The 15,527-nt window shown below is 39.0% G+C and overlaps 1 protein-coding gene across 2 annotated transcripts in view; it reads left to right on the forward strand.

Annotated features, from left to right (window-relative positions):
• Positions 1-15,527, forward strand: part of SCFD1 (sec1 family domain containing 1) — a 150,142-nt gene that overhangs the window by 131,860 nt on the left and 2,755 nt on the right. For both annotated transcript variants that reach the window (XM_048852399.2, XM_048852400.2), the window contains exons 22-23: positions 3,208-3,241; positions 5,247-5,312. In XM_048852399.2, coding sequence (XP_048708356.1) covers positions 3,208-3,241; positions 5,247-5,312 — 100 coding nt within the window. The remainder of the gene's footprint in view (positions 1-3,207; positions 3,242-5,246; positions 5,313-15,527) is intronic.

A 15,527-nucleotide genomic window follows, 5' to 3' on the forward strand; every position in this document is an offset into this window, starting at 1 on the left:
TTATGATTCCTGATGTCAGATTTGTGTCCATTTATTCTTTTGCATAGAGACTGTCCGGTTTGGCCAATGTACATGGTAGAGGGGCATTGCTGGCACATGATGGTATATATCACATTGGTAGATGTGCAGGTGAACGAGCCCCTGATGGCGTGGCTAATGTGATTAGGTCCTATGATGATGTCACTTGAATAAATATGTGGACAGAGTTGGCATCGGGCTTTGTTTCAAGGATAGGTTCCTGGGTTAGTGTTTGTTGTGTGGTGTGTGGTTGCTGGAGAGTATTTCCTTCAGGTTGGGGGGCTGTCTGTAAGCGAGGACTGGTCTGTCTCCAAGATCTGTGAGAGTGAGGGATCATTTTTCAGGATAGGTTGTAGATCTTTGATGATGCACTGGAGAGGTTTTAGTTGGGGGCTGAAGGTGACAGCAAGTGGCATTCTGTTATTTTCTTTGTTGGGCCTGTCCTGTAGTAGGTGACTTCTGGGTACTCTTCTGGCTCTGTCAATCTGTTTTTTCACTTCAGCAGGTGGGTATTGTAGTTTTAAGAATGCTTGATAGAGATCTTGTAGGTGTTTGTCTCTGTCTGAGGGATTGGAGCAAATGCGGTTGTATCTTAGAGCTTGGCTGTAGACAGTGGATCATGTGGTGTGTCCTGGATGGAAGCTGAAAATGATCCAAGAAACTAGTCCAGCTAGTTGCCAAAAACTCAACTTTAAAATATTGATGTTCAGTAGTATGATTACTGAAAGGCCATTATTAAGTTGTCTTTCAGGTATTCCTTAACACAAAACTAATTTCACTCCAACATACCCTTTTGCTGTGTGGACTGTTGGAGTTTCTACTTATTACTTTTAAAAGTATACAGGAATTATGTTAACCTAATCCAGTCACAGCAAAGCTAAATTTTTCTTCCCACGTTATACCTCTGTCAGTATTTGTGAGACTTGTCCAAAAGGATGAAGTTGAATATATGTGTATTTATAGATCATATTTAAATAAGGGAGAACTATATTAGCAACGTTGTAAATGAAGAGGCTACTACTGCATTCATGCCAGAATGTCAGTCCACCTGTAATAAAGGATAGATTCCAGTGTATAGGAGAATGAGCTTCTTCTGAGGAATAGCAATATTGATTGAACTGTTATCTAGGAAGAGATTTCTTCACTTTCCCAGCTGCCTATTGGCTAGGCAATTTTGAGGGATTTGGGAAGAATTCCTGAAAAAACAGAGTGAGAAATCAATTCACTCTTTTTTTCTTTTATCCTAATTTGTTCTTGCTTTGTCATATATTTCTTTCCTCAAACCTCTCTTGGAATCATTATAACTTGCAAACTGTAAATTCTGAAAACTACATTATCTGCATGCTTGTTATTCCACTGTTTTTGGTTAGGGCTCTTGTTCCTTTCTGTGGTGTTTGCATATTTCCAGACCAAAAGACAGAGGGTTACTGTACAGTTGTAAAAAAGGACATTTATACAGAACATTATTAGAAGCCTATAGTTACTGAATATATGGCCAACATTCCATAAACTCTGACCCCGTATCACAACCTATCTATGAGCCAGAAAGGGGGATGTTTGATTAAACTCTGGGGACATAAGAGTGAGGAAAGGTAGGGTAGGCTGTGCTGCTCCAGAGCCATCTCTTTCCTCCCTCCACCTTCCCTTACAATGTACAGGGAAGGGGGTTCAGGGGAGGAAGAGATTTCTTCACTTTCCCAGCTGCCTATTGGCTAGGCAATTGGGGGAGTTAGTTGATTATTTTGTGTGCTTTCCCTGTCCCTGAAGCTCTCTGGACATGCAGCAGCCCTACTTTCCCTGTCCTGCAGTGGAAATATAGTTTGCTGAGAGTCTGACTACATCACCAGATTTAGGGATCAGGAGTGAATTTTTTCCCCCAAGGCAAGATTCACAAGATGCCTAGCAGTTGTTTTTGCCTTCCTTGCAGCATTCAGGAGGCCTGGTTTCAGGTTAACAAAGAGTAAGGACAGGAATTGTTGTAAGTTTATAAGTGAAGTTTATAAGTTTGCGAAGTTGGTGTCCGGTGTGGATAAGAGGCTCAAAGAGACAACTCCCAGAAATCAACTTGAGCAAGAGACTCGGAATAACTTGTAGGACCTATTAGCCTGCAGGAAGAAGGGCAGACCATGTATTTTTTGCAGAATGAGGTACCCTTTATATTTACCCCCATCCCCTTTTATGGAGAGAGGGCAAGAATATTATGAGGTGAGCTGAATCCTAGGAATTAGGCTGAAGGGGGCCAGCCATTAACATTGGTTATTTGGCATGGAGGCCATTTAACATACACACTGGGACTGAAGTAAAGCCTGAGGGTTGGTTGGTCTCTCATACTCACACACATAGTAAAGTTTAGAAAACTAATAAAGTTGCAGCCTCCTGTTTTAAAATCCATCCCTTTATCTGTTACATTCTCCTTTGTGCACTGATCAGCCTGCTTATATTCACCCAATCTCTGCCCAAGTATATTTTCTATATATAAATCTTCATAAACCACTACCCAAAAAGTGTGATCTACCAACTCAACCACACTCTATTCCTCTGTTCTCCTTCCCATTTCAGAGATACCAACATCTAGACTTTATTTCCAGAGACTCAGTGATCCAAGTTTGCAGCAACCTACAGTGATACAGAGGTCACATTGTAGCTTATTCCTAATATTCAGAAATATCTTCCGCTATTCTGGTGTGAGACAGTCTAATTTATCCCATAAATCTTCCTTTGATGGACTGGAAAACCTGTTAACCCTTCTAATGTGAATCAGAAACCCAGTTCATCTGAGACGAACAGTCACAGATTTAACTGATTTCCATGAACACTAGTGATTTATGTCACAGAATTTATTAGTTCCACAAGCTGCATCACAGTTTACAAAATCCATGGAGCTCTCACCTGTTCACACATTACTAAAAAAAAATCCAAAATTCACTTGTCTTCCAAAACTGAAGAAATAAAAGGTTTATATATTTGAGCTAATTGAATGAATGAAATTTCTGTATCAAATATTTTTTGAGAAATATGACTTTTAAAGTGTCTTTATAACTATATGTAAAAAAACAAAACACCACCAACTTTCAGAATGTACCCTGCAAATTTTGTGCGTATACATATACTCGTTTAATATTTTTATATTTATATCAGTAGTTAAAACCATAATGATTCCATTTATAATGCAATTCATTTTTATTACAGCTCAGTTCCAAGAAACAAAAATCCATTCCAGGAGGTAAGTCATGTAGAAATCATATTTTTTCCAAATCAGGGTCTATGTATTATAGTATCAGTATTTTTTAAAGTTCCAGTCATTTGATGGTCATGACTTCAGAAAATGGGAGAGTCTGTTTTCAAAATCACTAGTCTAATTATATTCATTATTAATTATACTTAGCAGTTGTGCTGGAGAGCTCCTTTCATCTTCAAAGGGTTGTATAAGCATTAACTACTCCTTACAATACCCCTGCAAGGTAATTATTAGTGATTTAATGATAGAGCCATAATTAGACCACAGCAGTTTTAAACTCCCAGTCCTATACTTAGTCCTTTAGAACACACTACCTCTCTAAATTTAGTCATCCATAAGTCCTTACACACAGCTGAATGCTGCAAAACAGTATTTTTAAGCAATAGTTCCAATAACAACTCAAATTTAATCATTTGCTGCCTTTTTAATTCATTTTCCACAAACATTTGTGGAAAGTGGTAAGGATGTTTTATTTTCACAGTGATGTTTGCTAAAAAAAAAAAAAATCTCATGATTATTTATTTTAACACATTCATGCTAAGATTCGAGGTGAAAATGTTTGAACAGCAATCTTGAAATGTCTTTGGTTTCCCTTCTCTTTTGGTTTGTATTCACTTGGAGACCAAAAACAGTACCATGTGACTTGGCTAACCATACATCATAACTAGCAAATAGTCAAAGTGAATATGTTGCAAATAACTTATAGACTGAAATATGTTCACAGAAAGTATTCAAATAATTTTGAACATTGAACAAATTAGTAAAAACCAATCAGTTCATGGATAATTGATAAATAGTGGGGGAAAAGAGGCTCATAGTTCATCCACCTCTACAGTGTTCTTGAACACAGCCCAGAAAATGTTGCTATTCTTAGGTGGTTCTTAGATTATTATACCTACTAATATTAAATGAGAATCTAAAAGAAAATAAAAAATGGTTAAAATATCTTAATAGTAACAGCACTGTTAGAAGATAGAGCGTCTTTATCAAATTAATTCTTAACCATTAGTGGAAGTATTTTTAATCGTTGTTAGAAGGCTTATTCCTTTACCCTCTCACTTCCCTGGTCCTTCTCGCATGAACAGAGAGTAACAATACCTGAAGTCCGAAAGTGCAAACAATTTGATGTTTATCAGCATGAACTTCCAGCAAGCTTACATCCAAGTTCCTTTTTCCTTATTTTCGAATCCCAACTTACTTCCTGTTTGTTCCTAATTTATATAGTAATATTCTTAGCTATACCTTAACCAATCATTTTACTGAAATTTACCTAACCAATCCTAACATATTGTAACATAAGTCTCTAACCAATTATATCCCACTACCCTAATTAACTTATACCTAGCAAAATTAATTATACAGCAAACAGAAACAATTAGAGAACCAGACAGATTAACAATAGAAAAGTGGGAGCCATAAAGATAAAACATACAGAAATGAGGGTTTCACAACCACAAAACCATTGAGAAGTGATTTCTTGCCAGACAGGATGCTATTAAACTAAGTTTTCTTTAACCATCTTTATCTGGTGGTGATAGGCATTATTAGGACAGGATTGTATTTCTAACAGCCCAACCGTAAAAATTAGTAACTCATAGACTCAGAGTATTCCATTTTCTTCGATCAAGAAATTATTTGAAATGTCAAAAGCTTCTGAAATGCTAAATTAGATAAGGAAAATTGTACAGCCCTGTTTTGTGTTCGAAGCCAGTAGTTTTCTGTCCCCTAAATTATAGTAATTGCAGTATTTGTAATTCAAGTAATATCCTTAGTAATAGATCCTTTAAGCAGAATTCAGTTTGTAAGATTCACAAGCTGCCCAAATTATTTATTGCTTCATTGTTTGTTTGCTTTTGAAATCTCCATGTAAAAAAAAGGTGCTGTTTAATAAATCTGATTTATGTCTCATTTTTTTATTAAACTCCATATACTATATAGGAATTTGATTGCATATTCTAATTATCTCCTCTTCTATGTGTTTGTGTTTTAGGCAATTGTTTTTGTAGTTGGAGGAGGCAACTACATTGAATATCAAAATCTTGTTGACTACATAAAGGTTAACTACATTTTGCCAATTATATCCTGTAATTAATTGATTATAATTAATTCTAGCCTATGTAACTTATCTTTTCAATCTTGTAGGAGTTTGTTATATTAAGTTCACCTGGAATGTTTATGTTTATACACGATGTGAAAAAAATTATGTAGAAAAATGATATCAATAGCAAATTTGGGTTTTGGTCTTGAAATGGTGAATGCATATAAGCTCTGACTGCAGTTTTATTACTACTAAACTTGCAGTATAGCTGAGAATTAGCTCATTCTACATTCCTCATTGTTTCACCTTAGAGTAGTGTTTTACATAATAGAGAAATTGAGATCTGTAAATGTAGATGAGATGAATTGATCATTAACCTCATTTCTCTTTGCTGTTCAGAAGCAAGGAAAAAGTATTTTCTAGATAAAATGTTGACCTCATCACTCTTTACAGCTAAAAAGGCTCAAAGAGTAACTGTAATTGTAGAGGAATTACTCAAATATACACTGCAGACAGTGTTGTCAAGAGTTCTTTTCAACTGACTGTTGACCATCATCACGGATGCTTTGAGTCACAGTGTAGTTTTCATTTGCAATACATCACTACTAAAATAATATTTGAGGCCTAGTAATTGTCAGAAATATTTAGGGAACAGAGATCTTTATACATAACTGTATTGCCCTGTCAAATAGTTTTGATACTGTCAGCTTTGCTAGTCACTAGGAAATATGAAGATCTAGGTAAAAGACCCTGAATTATATGAAATCGTCATATAATATGGTTGGAATACTCTGTATAGGACATATCCAATCCCCATCGCATTTGATGCTATTTCACAACATTGTTTGATAAATTTGGATTGGTAGTAGTTAAATAAAGCAGTTGTAGCCACCTGTGAGTAAAGATTAGATGCTACTCAGGAATCTTCTTCATTAACTTTAATCTGCATGCATCAAAAGCTCTTATTAGCAAACTGCTCTGCACTTGTAGTCTACTCAGAGCAGGGTCTGCAGATAATGGCATCTTGTTTTACAACAGCCTCATTTTGGTGTGACAGTTTCTAATGCTGAATATATTGCAAACACCAAACAGGCTGTTGAAATACACATGAGTATTAACAGTATAGCAGTAAGTGTGGTCACAGCCCACCTTGAAAGAGTCTTCACTAAAAAATGTATTGAAGTAATTTACCTAGAAAGCTTTATTGGATTGTTTGTATGATTGTGTGCAAGCAACATGACATTTGGCTTTGCCAAAGAACAAACTGTATAGTATAGGAGTGCTTTCCATCTGTACTATATGCTGCAAAGACATGAACTAGCTTCCAGTTGCTTGAGGTTGGAAAAGAGAAATTTTTAAAAATTTAAAACCAGTAAAAGTACTGGTTCATGTTGGACTTGCTGGAATAAAGGCAATGCTGTTGAATGTGCATCTCAAATGGACAAGTCGTGTCCCACAAGTTGTTGAGAAACAAGCACCAAAACAGCTAATCTTTGGTGAACTAATTGGTGGTGAATGGAGATAAGGTGAATAAAGGAAATATTTTGAAGACACTAAAAAGAATGTCAGGATACTGTAAACGATAATTATAAGAAATGGCAAATGAAGCTATTTGAGGATACTTCATCTTTGCAGTGAAGAGCCTGGACTCCTTCAGAAGGTTAGCAAGGTGGTTCTTTGTGGTATAATGTAAACTTAACTGACTCATTTTACATAATACGTCTTGAATTGGCAAAGCAGATCTTTAGGACTCAGCCCAGTCACTTTCTGCAGAACTAGAGTACAGTAGTGATTAGTTTACCAAAACACTGTGTTCAAGGCTTTCTTCTCAAAAAGAAGCTAGAAACTAGTTTTCAAATAAAAGCTGAGATTCTCCTATACATTTCTACTTACCTCAAATCAAGGGGAGGAGGTGCCACAAATAGGGGTTTTGCTCTGAAGGCTTTGAAAGAAAATGAACTATGTATATTTTCCTCTTAGCTGATTGCTGAAGCCCAGCTAATACCAAAACTGCCAGGCCAACTACTGCTGCCAATCACTTGAAGGATTTGGGAGCAGTTGCTTCCCTGAGAGGTGCTTCTTTGGAACCATGCTTAAGTTAGTCTGGTGAGAGGATTGGGCTGCTGGCAGAAACTTAGTTTTAGACACTTCAGTTTAAAGCATTAAAGGGGAACCAACTCAAGTGAAGATCACCACAAATGCTCTCAGACACTATTCTGTATGGTTAGCAAATGAAAATGTGTTAAAGAGCAATCAGGCTTCTTGAAAGATAGAGTAGATTCTTAGAGATACACAGCTGGTATATCAATCCACAGATCCTGTACCCCAGAAAAAAGACAATGTTGGAATTACCTGCACTGTATACATTTATCTGTTGAGTACCCCCAGACGTGTCGGAATAAAGTTGCAGGCTAATTAAACCAGTGGTTCTCAAACAGTTGTACACAAGACAAATCAGACTCCTGAAAGTGGTACGGTAGTCTGGAAAGGTTGAGAGCCCCTGAATTAAACCACATCCAGTGTCTCCTGTCCTCCCTCCAGCATAGCCAGACAAGGATTGTTCCTGTCTGAGGAAAGGATAGCTTTGCCTCTCTCATCTTCTGATTTGCCTATAGCAGCATTTACTAAGCTTCAAAAGAAGGTTAAAATCAGCCCTCAGGGATTAAAGAGAATCACAGTAATCTGATGTATATATGGAAATGGAAGAAAAGGTTGCATAAGATTAATAGGCATAAACACAGCATTTTCCCTAGTATCTTTTTCAACACCATAAAAAGGCAACTTGTGTTTTCTGTTGTAAAACTTTCTGGTCATAGGCTCTGCAGATCACTAGTCTTGATGATCTATTTAAAAGACAAAATTTTGTGCATTGGGTATTAGTAATAAAGCTCTTAGTCTTAAGCCATTTTAAGGTACTGTATCCCTGTTTACAAGACTGAATGGCATTAAGTTGAAGTCCTTACCTCTGTCAAATAGTATGCTGTATCACAGGAGATTTAGATCCAGTGTAGTTGAGAACTGAAGGATGACAGTTCTGTTTCATGGCAACTTTGGAGGTTTTGAAATGTTTCATTCTGCACTGGAATGAAAACAAAGCCTTTTGTTTGTTTTTGAAAAAGCAGAATTGTTGAAATGTCCATTTCTCAGTCAAAATATGAACTGTTTGGTAAAGTGTGGATGAGGTCTGGTGTTGAGGGCACTGGTTTGGGATGTGGGAGACTCAGGTTTAAGTCCCTGAACCTGCCTGATTCAGGGTTTTTCATCCTAGATTAATCAGACAGAGCAGGGACTTTGAACAGGGTCTCCCATATCCCAGGCTAGTACCCTAAACATGAGTCTATGGAATGGGCCTCTGTATCTCTACCTTTCCAACAAAAACTTCATCAAAACTGATAGGTCTGTGTGAAAAATTTCGGCTTTGATGGATCAGCATACAATACGACAAAACTTTATTTTGCTGAAAATATTCTGATTAGCTCTACTGTATGTTCATTCAAACAGCTGTTGCATTGCTAAATACATTGTGTGTTTAAAGAACTACAGCCAGACTCAAGTTGAACAAAATTAGGAGTAAATTTTCCAAATTGCACTTGCACAATTACCCATGTGTATACATGTCTTATTTAAGGTTCTCTGAATGCAAAACAAATGAAGTTACACAAGCAGTTTAGTGTCTATGCAAATTAGACCTCAAATAGTCACACTTGCTGTTACAGTTTTGAAAATTTTGACCCTAATATTTTGTTAGAATGCTCTTCAAATCCTGCATAAATACCATTTATTTCTTAGAATCCTATTCAAATCCTGCATAAATACCATTTATTTCTTTCCAGTCATTCCAAATTGTCTTTGTAAATGGAAGTATTATTCTCTAAGACTTTCTTCTTCTACTCTTCTGTCTGAGTCATTCATTGATTCTTCAATCTAATATTTATAGAATCAGAACTCATCAGCACGGAAGAAATGTTGATGTCCCAAACCCAGGACTGTGGCACCACTGGCAACATGACAACCGTAATTTTAAACAAGTGTGTTTTGAGGTGGTTCTTTGGCTAGATGCAGACGTGTATTCGAAGTAGATGTTTGCACGCTGGAGCCTTTTGTCCAGCAGGACCCGCAGAGGTGAGGCACTCACACCTCATGCTTGTAGCTTGCCTATAAGAGGCAGCGCTGCCTCGACCCCACTCAGTTCCTTCTTACCTCCTGTCAGGTATAGTCGGAGCTCTGTGAGGCTGTTGCTACAACCTCACAAATTTGTAGCCTCACACAGGATCATGGCTGCACCCTGCTCCAGTGATCAGCTCTCTGTACCTTGTGGCATGGCTGCTGCATGGCTTAGAGAGGAGGAAGGGTGTTGTTTGGAGTCTGTCCAACAGGTCCTACTAAACAGCAGGAAACCTTCCACTAGAATGACCTACAGGGCAAAGTGGAAGAGATTTTCTGCATGGTCCTTGGCCCATCAGTCCCATCCAATGGAGACTTCCATCCAGGACATTCTGTAGCACCTTTAGGAATTGGGCCAAATATTGGCATTTCATCCCCGTATCCAGGGGAAATCTGTTTTCTCCAATGCAATGGTGACAAAATTCCTGAGAGGTCTCCTCTGCCTGCTCACTCCAGTCAGAAAGCTGGCCCCCTTGTGGGACCTGAACATGGTTTTAGCAGCTATAATGGGGCCTCCATTTGAGCCCCTTGCTTCCTGCCTGCTGCCCCTCTTGTCTCAGAAGACTGCATTCTTGATAGCTATTACCTCTGCCAGGGGGGTATAAGAGTTGTAGGTCCTGATGGTCGGGCAGTTCTCCAGGGACAAGATGATGCTTCAGCCACACCAAAGTTTGTATCCAAGGTGGTATCTCAGTTCACCTGAACCAAGTGATATATTTACCAGTATTTTTCCCCAATTTGCATTAGAATCATAGAATATCAGGGTTGGAAAGGACCTCAGGAGGTCATCTAGTCCAACCCCCTGCTCAAAGCAGGACCAATCCCCAATTAAATCATCCCATCCAGAGCTTTGTCAAGCCTGACCTTAAAAACTTTTAAGGAAGGAGATTCCACCACTTCCCTAGGTAACGCATTCCAGTGTTTCACCACCCTCCTAGTGAAAAAGGTTTTCCTAATATCCAACCTAAATCTCCCCCACTGCAACTTGAGACCATTACTCCTTGTTCTGTCATCCGCTACCACTGAGAACAGTCTAGAGCCATCCTCTTTGGAACCCCCTTTCAGGTAGTTGAAAGGAGCTATCAAATCCCCCCTCATTCTTCTCTTCTGTAGACTAAACATCCCCAGTTCTCTCAGCCTCTCCTCATAACTCATGTGTTCCAGTCCCCTAATCATTTTTGTTGCCCTCTGCTGGACTCTTTCCAATTTTTCCACATCCTTCTTGTAGTGTGGGGCCCAAAACTGGACACAGTACTCCACATGAGGCCTCACCAATGGCCTCCATACGCTAGATGTTAGACACTGTCTATCCTTGCATCTGAACAGTTTCATGTTTCGTCTCATAGATATTTTTATTTATCTGACATATTTAGGTCAGAAGGGACCATTATGATCATCTAGTCTGACCTCCTGCACAATGCAGGCCACAGAATTTCACCCACCACTCCTACAAAAAAAAACCTCACACCTATATCTGTGCTATTGAAGTCCTCAAATCGTAGTTTAAAGACTTCAAGGAGCAGAGAATCCTCCAGCAAGTGACCCATGCCCCATGCTACAGAGGAAGGCGAAAAACCTCCAGGGCCTCTTCCAATCTGCCCTGGAGGAAAATTCCTTCCCAACCCCAAATATGGCGATCAGCTAAACCCTGAGCATATGGGCAAGATTCATCAGCCAGATACTACAGAAAATTCTTTCCTGGGTAACTCGGATCTCACCCCATCTAATAGCCCATCACAGGCCATTGGGCCTATTTACCATGAATATTTAATTACCAAAACCATGTTATCCCATCATACCATCTCCTCCATAAACTTATCGAGTTTAATCTTAAAGCCAGATAGATTTTTTGCCCCCACTGCTTCCCTTGGAAGGCTATTCCAAAACTTCACTCCTCTGATGGTTAAAAACCTTCGTCTAATTTCTAGTCTAAATTTCCTAGTGGCCAGTTTATATCCATTTGTTCTTGTGTCCACATTGGTACTTAAATAATTCCTCTCCCTCTCCGGTATTTATCCCTCTGATATATTTATAGAGAGCAATCATATCTCCCCTCAACCTTCTTTTAGTTAGGCTAAACAAGCCAAGCTCCCTGAGTCTCCTTTCATAAGACAAGTTTTCCATTCCTCGGATCATCCTAGTAGCCCTTCTCTGTACCTGTTCCAGTTTGAATTCATCCTTCTTAAACATGGGAGACCAGAACTGCACATAGTATTCCAGGTGAGGTCTCACCAGTGCCTTGTATAACGGTACTAAAACCTCCTTATCCCTACTGGAAATACCTCTCCTGATGCATCCCAAGACCGCATTAGCTTTTTTCACAGCCATATCACATTGGCGGCTCATAGTCATCCTATGATTAACCAATACTCCAAGGTCCTTTTCCCCTTCCGTTACTTCTAATTGATGCGTCCCTAGCTTATAACTACAGTTTTGTTATTAATCCCTAAATGCATGACCTTACACTTCTCACTATTAAATTTCATCCTATTACTATTACTCCAGTTTACAAGGTCATCCAGATCCTCCTGTAGGGTATCCCTGTCCTTCTCTAAATTGGCAATACCTCCCAGCTTTGTATCATCCGCAAACTTTATTAGCACACTCCCACTTTTTGTGCCAAGGTCAGTAATAAAAAGATTAAATAAGATTGGTCCCAAAACCGATCCTTGAGGAACTCCACTGGTAACCTCCCTCCAGCCTGACAGTTCACCTTTCAGTAGGACCCGTTGTAGTCTCCCCTTTAACCAATTCCTTATCCACCTTTCAATTTTCCTATTGATCCCCATTTTATCCAATTTAACTAATAATTCCCCATGTGGCACAGTATCAAATGCCTTACTAAAATCTAGGTAAATTAGATCCACTGCGTTTCCTTTGTCTAAAAAATCTGTTACTTTCTCAAAGAAGGAGATCAGGTTGGTTTGGCACGATCTACCTTTTGTAAAACCATGTTGTATTTTGTCCCATTTACCATTGACTTCAATGTCCTTAACTACCTTCTCCTTCAAAATTTTTTCCAAGACCTTGCATACTACAGATATCAAACTAACAGGCCTATAATTACCCAGATCACCTTTTTTCCCTTTCTTAAAAATAGGAACTATGTTAGCAATTCTCATATCATACGGTACAACCCCTGAGTTTACAGATTCATTAAAAATTCTTGCTAATGGGCTTGCAATTTCTTGTGCCAATTCCTTTAATATTCTTGGATGAAGATTATCTGGGCCCCCCAATTTAGTCCCATTAAGCTGTTTGAGTTTCGCTTCTACCTCAAATATAGTAATGTCTACCTCCATATCCTCATTCCCATTTATCATGCTACCATTATCCCTAAGATCCTCTTTAGTCTTATTAAAGACTGAGGCAAAGTATTTGTTTAGATATTGGGCCATGCCTAAAATTATCCTTGACCTCCACTCCATCCTCAGTGTTTAGCGGTCCCACTTCTTCTTTCTTTGTTTTCTTCTTATTTATATGACTACAGAACCTTTTACTATTGGTTTTAATTCCCTTTGCAAGGTCCAACTCTACTTGACTTTTAGCCTGTCTCACTTTATCCCTACATGTTCTGATCTCAATAAGGTAGCTTTCCTTGCTGATCCCTCCCTTCTTCCACTCCCTATATGATTTCTGCTTTTTCTTAATCACCTCTCTGAGATGCTTGCTCATCCAGCTTGATCTACAACTCCTGCCTATGAATTTTTTCCCCTTACTTGGGATGCAGGCTTCCGATAGCTTCTGCAGCTTTGATTTAAAATAATCCCAGGCCTCCTCTACCTTTAGATCCATAAATTCTTCAGTCCAATCCACTTCCCTAACTAATTTCCTTAATTTTTGAAAGTCAGCCCTTTTGAAATCAAAAACCCTAGCTGCAGATTTATTTTTATTAATCCTTCCGTTCAGTTTGAACTGAATTAGCTCATGATCACTTGAGCCAAGATTATCCCCTACAACCATTTCTTCTATGAGGTCCTCACTACTCACCAAAACCAAATCTAAAATGGCATCCCCTCTAGTCGGTTCAGCAACTACTTGGTGAAGGAATCCATCAGCTATCGCATCTAGGAAAATCTGAGCCCTATTATTATTACTAGCACTCGTCCTCCAGTCTATATCTGGGAAGTTAAAGTCTCCCATGATCACAGTTTCCATTAGTATTTACTTCATTAAAAACATTAAAGTGGGCTCTACCCATATCCAAATTAGATCCCGGCGGTCTATAGCACACCCCAAGCACTATCCCAGGGGAGGCTCTAATAGTTTTCTTCCCCAATTTAATTTTTGCCCAGACGGACTCAGTCATATCCATTTCATCGCTTCTTATTTTTTTACATTCTATCTCATCATTGATATACAGTGCTACTCCACCACCTTTACCTTTATTTCTGTCTTTCCTAAACAGCACATACCCTTCCATACCTGTAGTCCAGTCATGACTACTATTCCACCATGTTTCTGTTATCCCTATAATATCTGGTTTCACTTCCTCCACCAGCAGCTCTAGTTCCTCCATTTTGTTACCTAGGCTCCTCGCATTGGTGTACAAACATCTTAATTTTTGCTGTTTGGCCTCAGTCACATTCTGTACCCTATTAGGCACGGTCATTTTCTTACCAGTATAACCTATTAGACTTGTATCTGCACTGCCCTTCCTCCTACCCACGGCTGTATCTACTCTTACTTCATTTTCTTTCCTCTCAATGCTAAATTCTGGCGGGGAGATTACCTGGACATCTCCCAACCATCTCCCCCTAATGCCTCATCTGTTCATATCATATTCGGACCACACAAAGGGACAGGCGGTCTCTGCGCAGAACGTCGCTAGATGGACAATGTTTTGCATCAAGTGTACATATGAGATGGCATTGGCTATGCCTCTTCAGCGGATACGGATGCATTTGATGAGACCACAAGCAACATCTGTGGCATTCCTTAATGGCATTTCCATATTGGACATTTGTAGTGTGGCCACGTGGTTGTCTGTACACACATTTATGGACCATTATGCAATCACTGCTTCTTCCAGAACAGACGCTAACATCAGAAGAGCAGTCCTTGCTTAGGTAGACTCTGGACATTCAGTGCAAAGGAACTGAGGGGGGGGTCAGCGTGGCACTGCCTCATATAGCCAAGGGAGGGGCTACAGGCATGAGTGCCACCCTTCTATGGGTACTGCTAGGCAAAAGACTCTGGCGCACGCACACTCCTACTTGGAATACACGTCTACATCACATCTCAAAGAACCGCAGTTACAACAAGTAGCCGTTTTATTTGAAAGCTAGATCAAAAGCACTAAACTCACAGGTATTGCAGTTCTCTATGGAACGGAAACAACACAGGGTAGAAGCCGTGCAAATTTCCTTGCAGTGCTTCACCAATGATCCACAACTCTTCCTTCTTAGAGACTATATCTGGAGTAATCAGTTCTCCAGAGCTATTAATCTTTTATTCTCTGGTAAGAATGCCCTTTTTGGAAATGTTTATGATGTGGGCATATGTCTATAAGGAACCGTGTTGAGACCCAAACTCATCTCAAAAAAGCCACCAAACTGCTTTCAAATAGCAATAAATTTGATGACAATGTCAGTGATCAGACTAGTGAGCTATATTTCAGCTAATGACATAGTTTAAAAGGTTCTTCATTCCATTATATTCGTTACTATAAGACTTGCAGTACCCCCAAAGAAAGAGACATGCAAATACACATTGAATGCCCAGTGTCTTTAACTAGTTAACTCTCTCTGGAAGACATATTTTGTTATCTCCCTGTCTTTAAAAAAACCATAAAATGTTTTAGCAAGGTGCCAGGCTGCCTCCTCCCTAAGGTTTGGCACACCACTCTTTCTTCAGACAGCCAGTGTAGACCTACATGTTTTCGTAGGTGGCAAACAACATTTTGAGGTGAACCCCTCCTCCTCGTCACTGTAAATAGGATATAAAGTGAGAAAAAGCAAAATAACATCAACACAGTTATTTGAAAATACTGGAGGATCTCAAATCTGCACTTGTGGGTCTACTTTTTGAAGGGATTTGGTTAACAGTTTAATACTGGAAATATTTTCT

This window comes from Caretta caretta, chromosome 6, assembly GCF_965140235.1.
Source record: "Caretta caretta isolate rCarCar2 chromosome 6, rCarCar1.hap1, whole genome shotgun sequence".
Classification (NCBI taxonomy): domain Eukaryota; kingdom Metazoa; phylum Chordata; order Testudines; family Cheloniidae; genus Caretta; species Caretta caretta.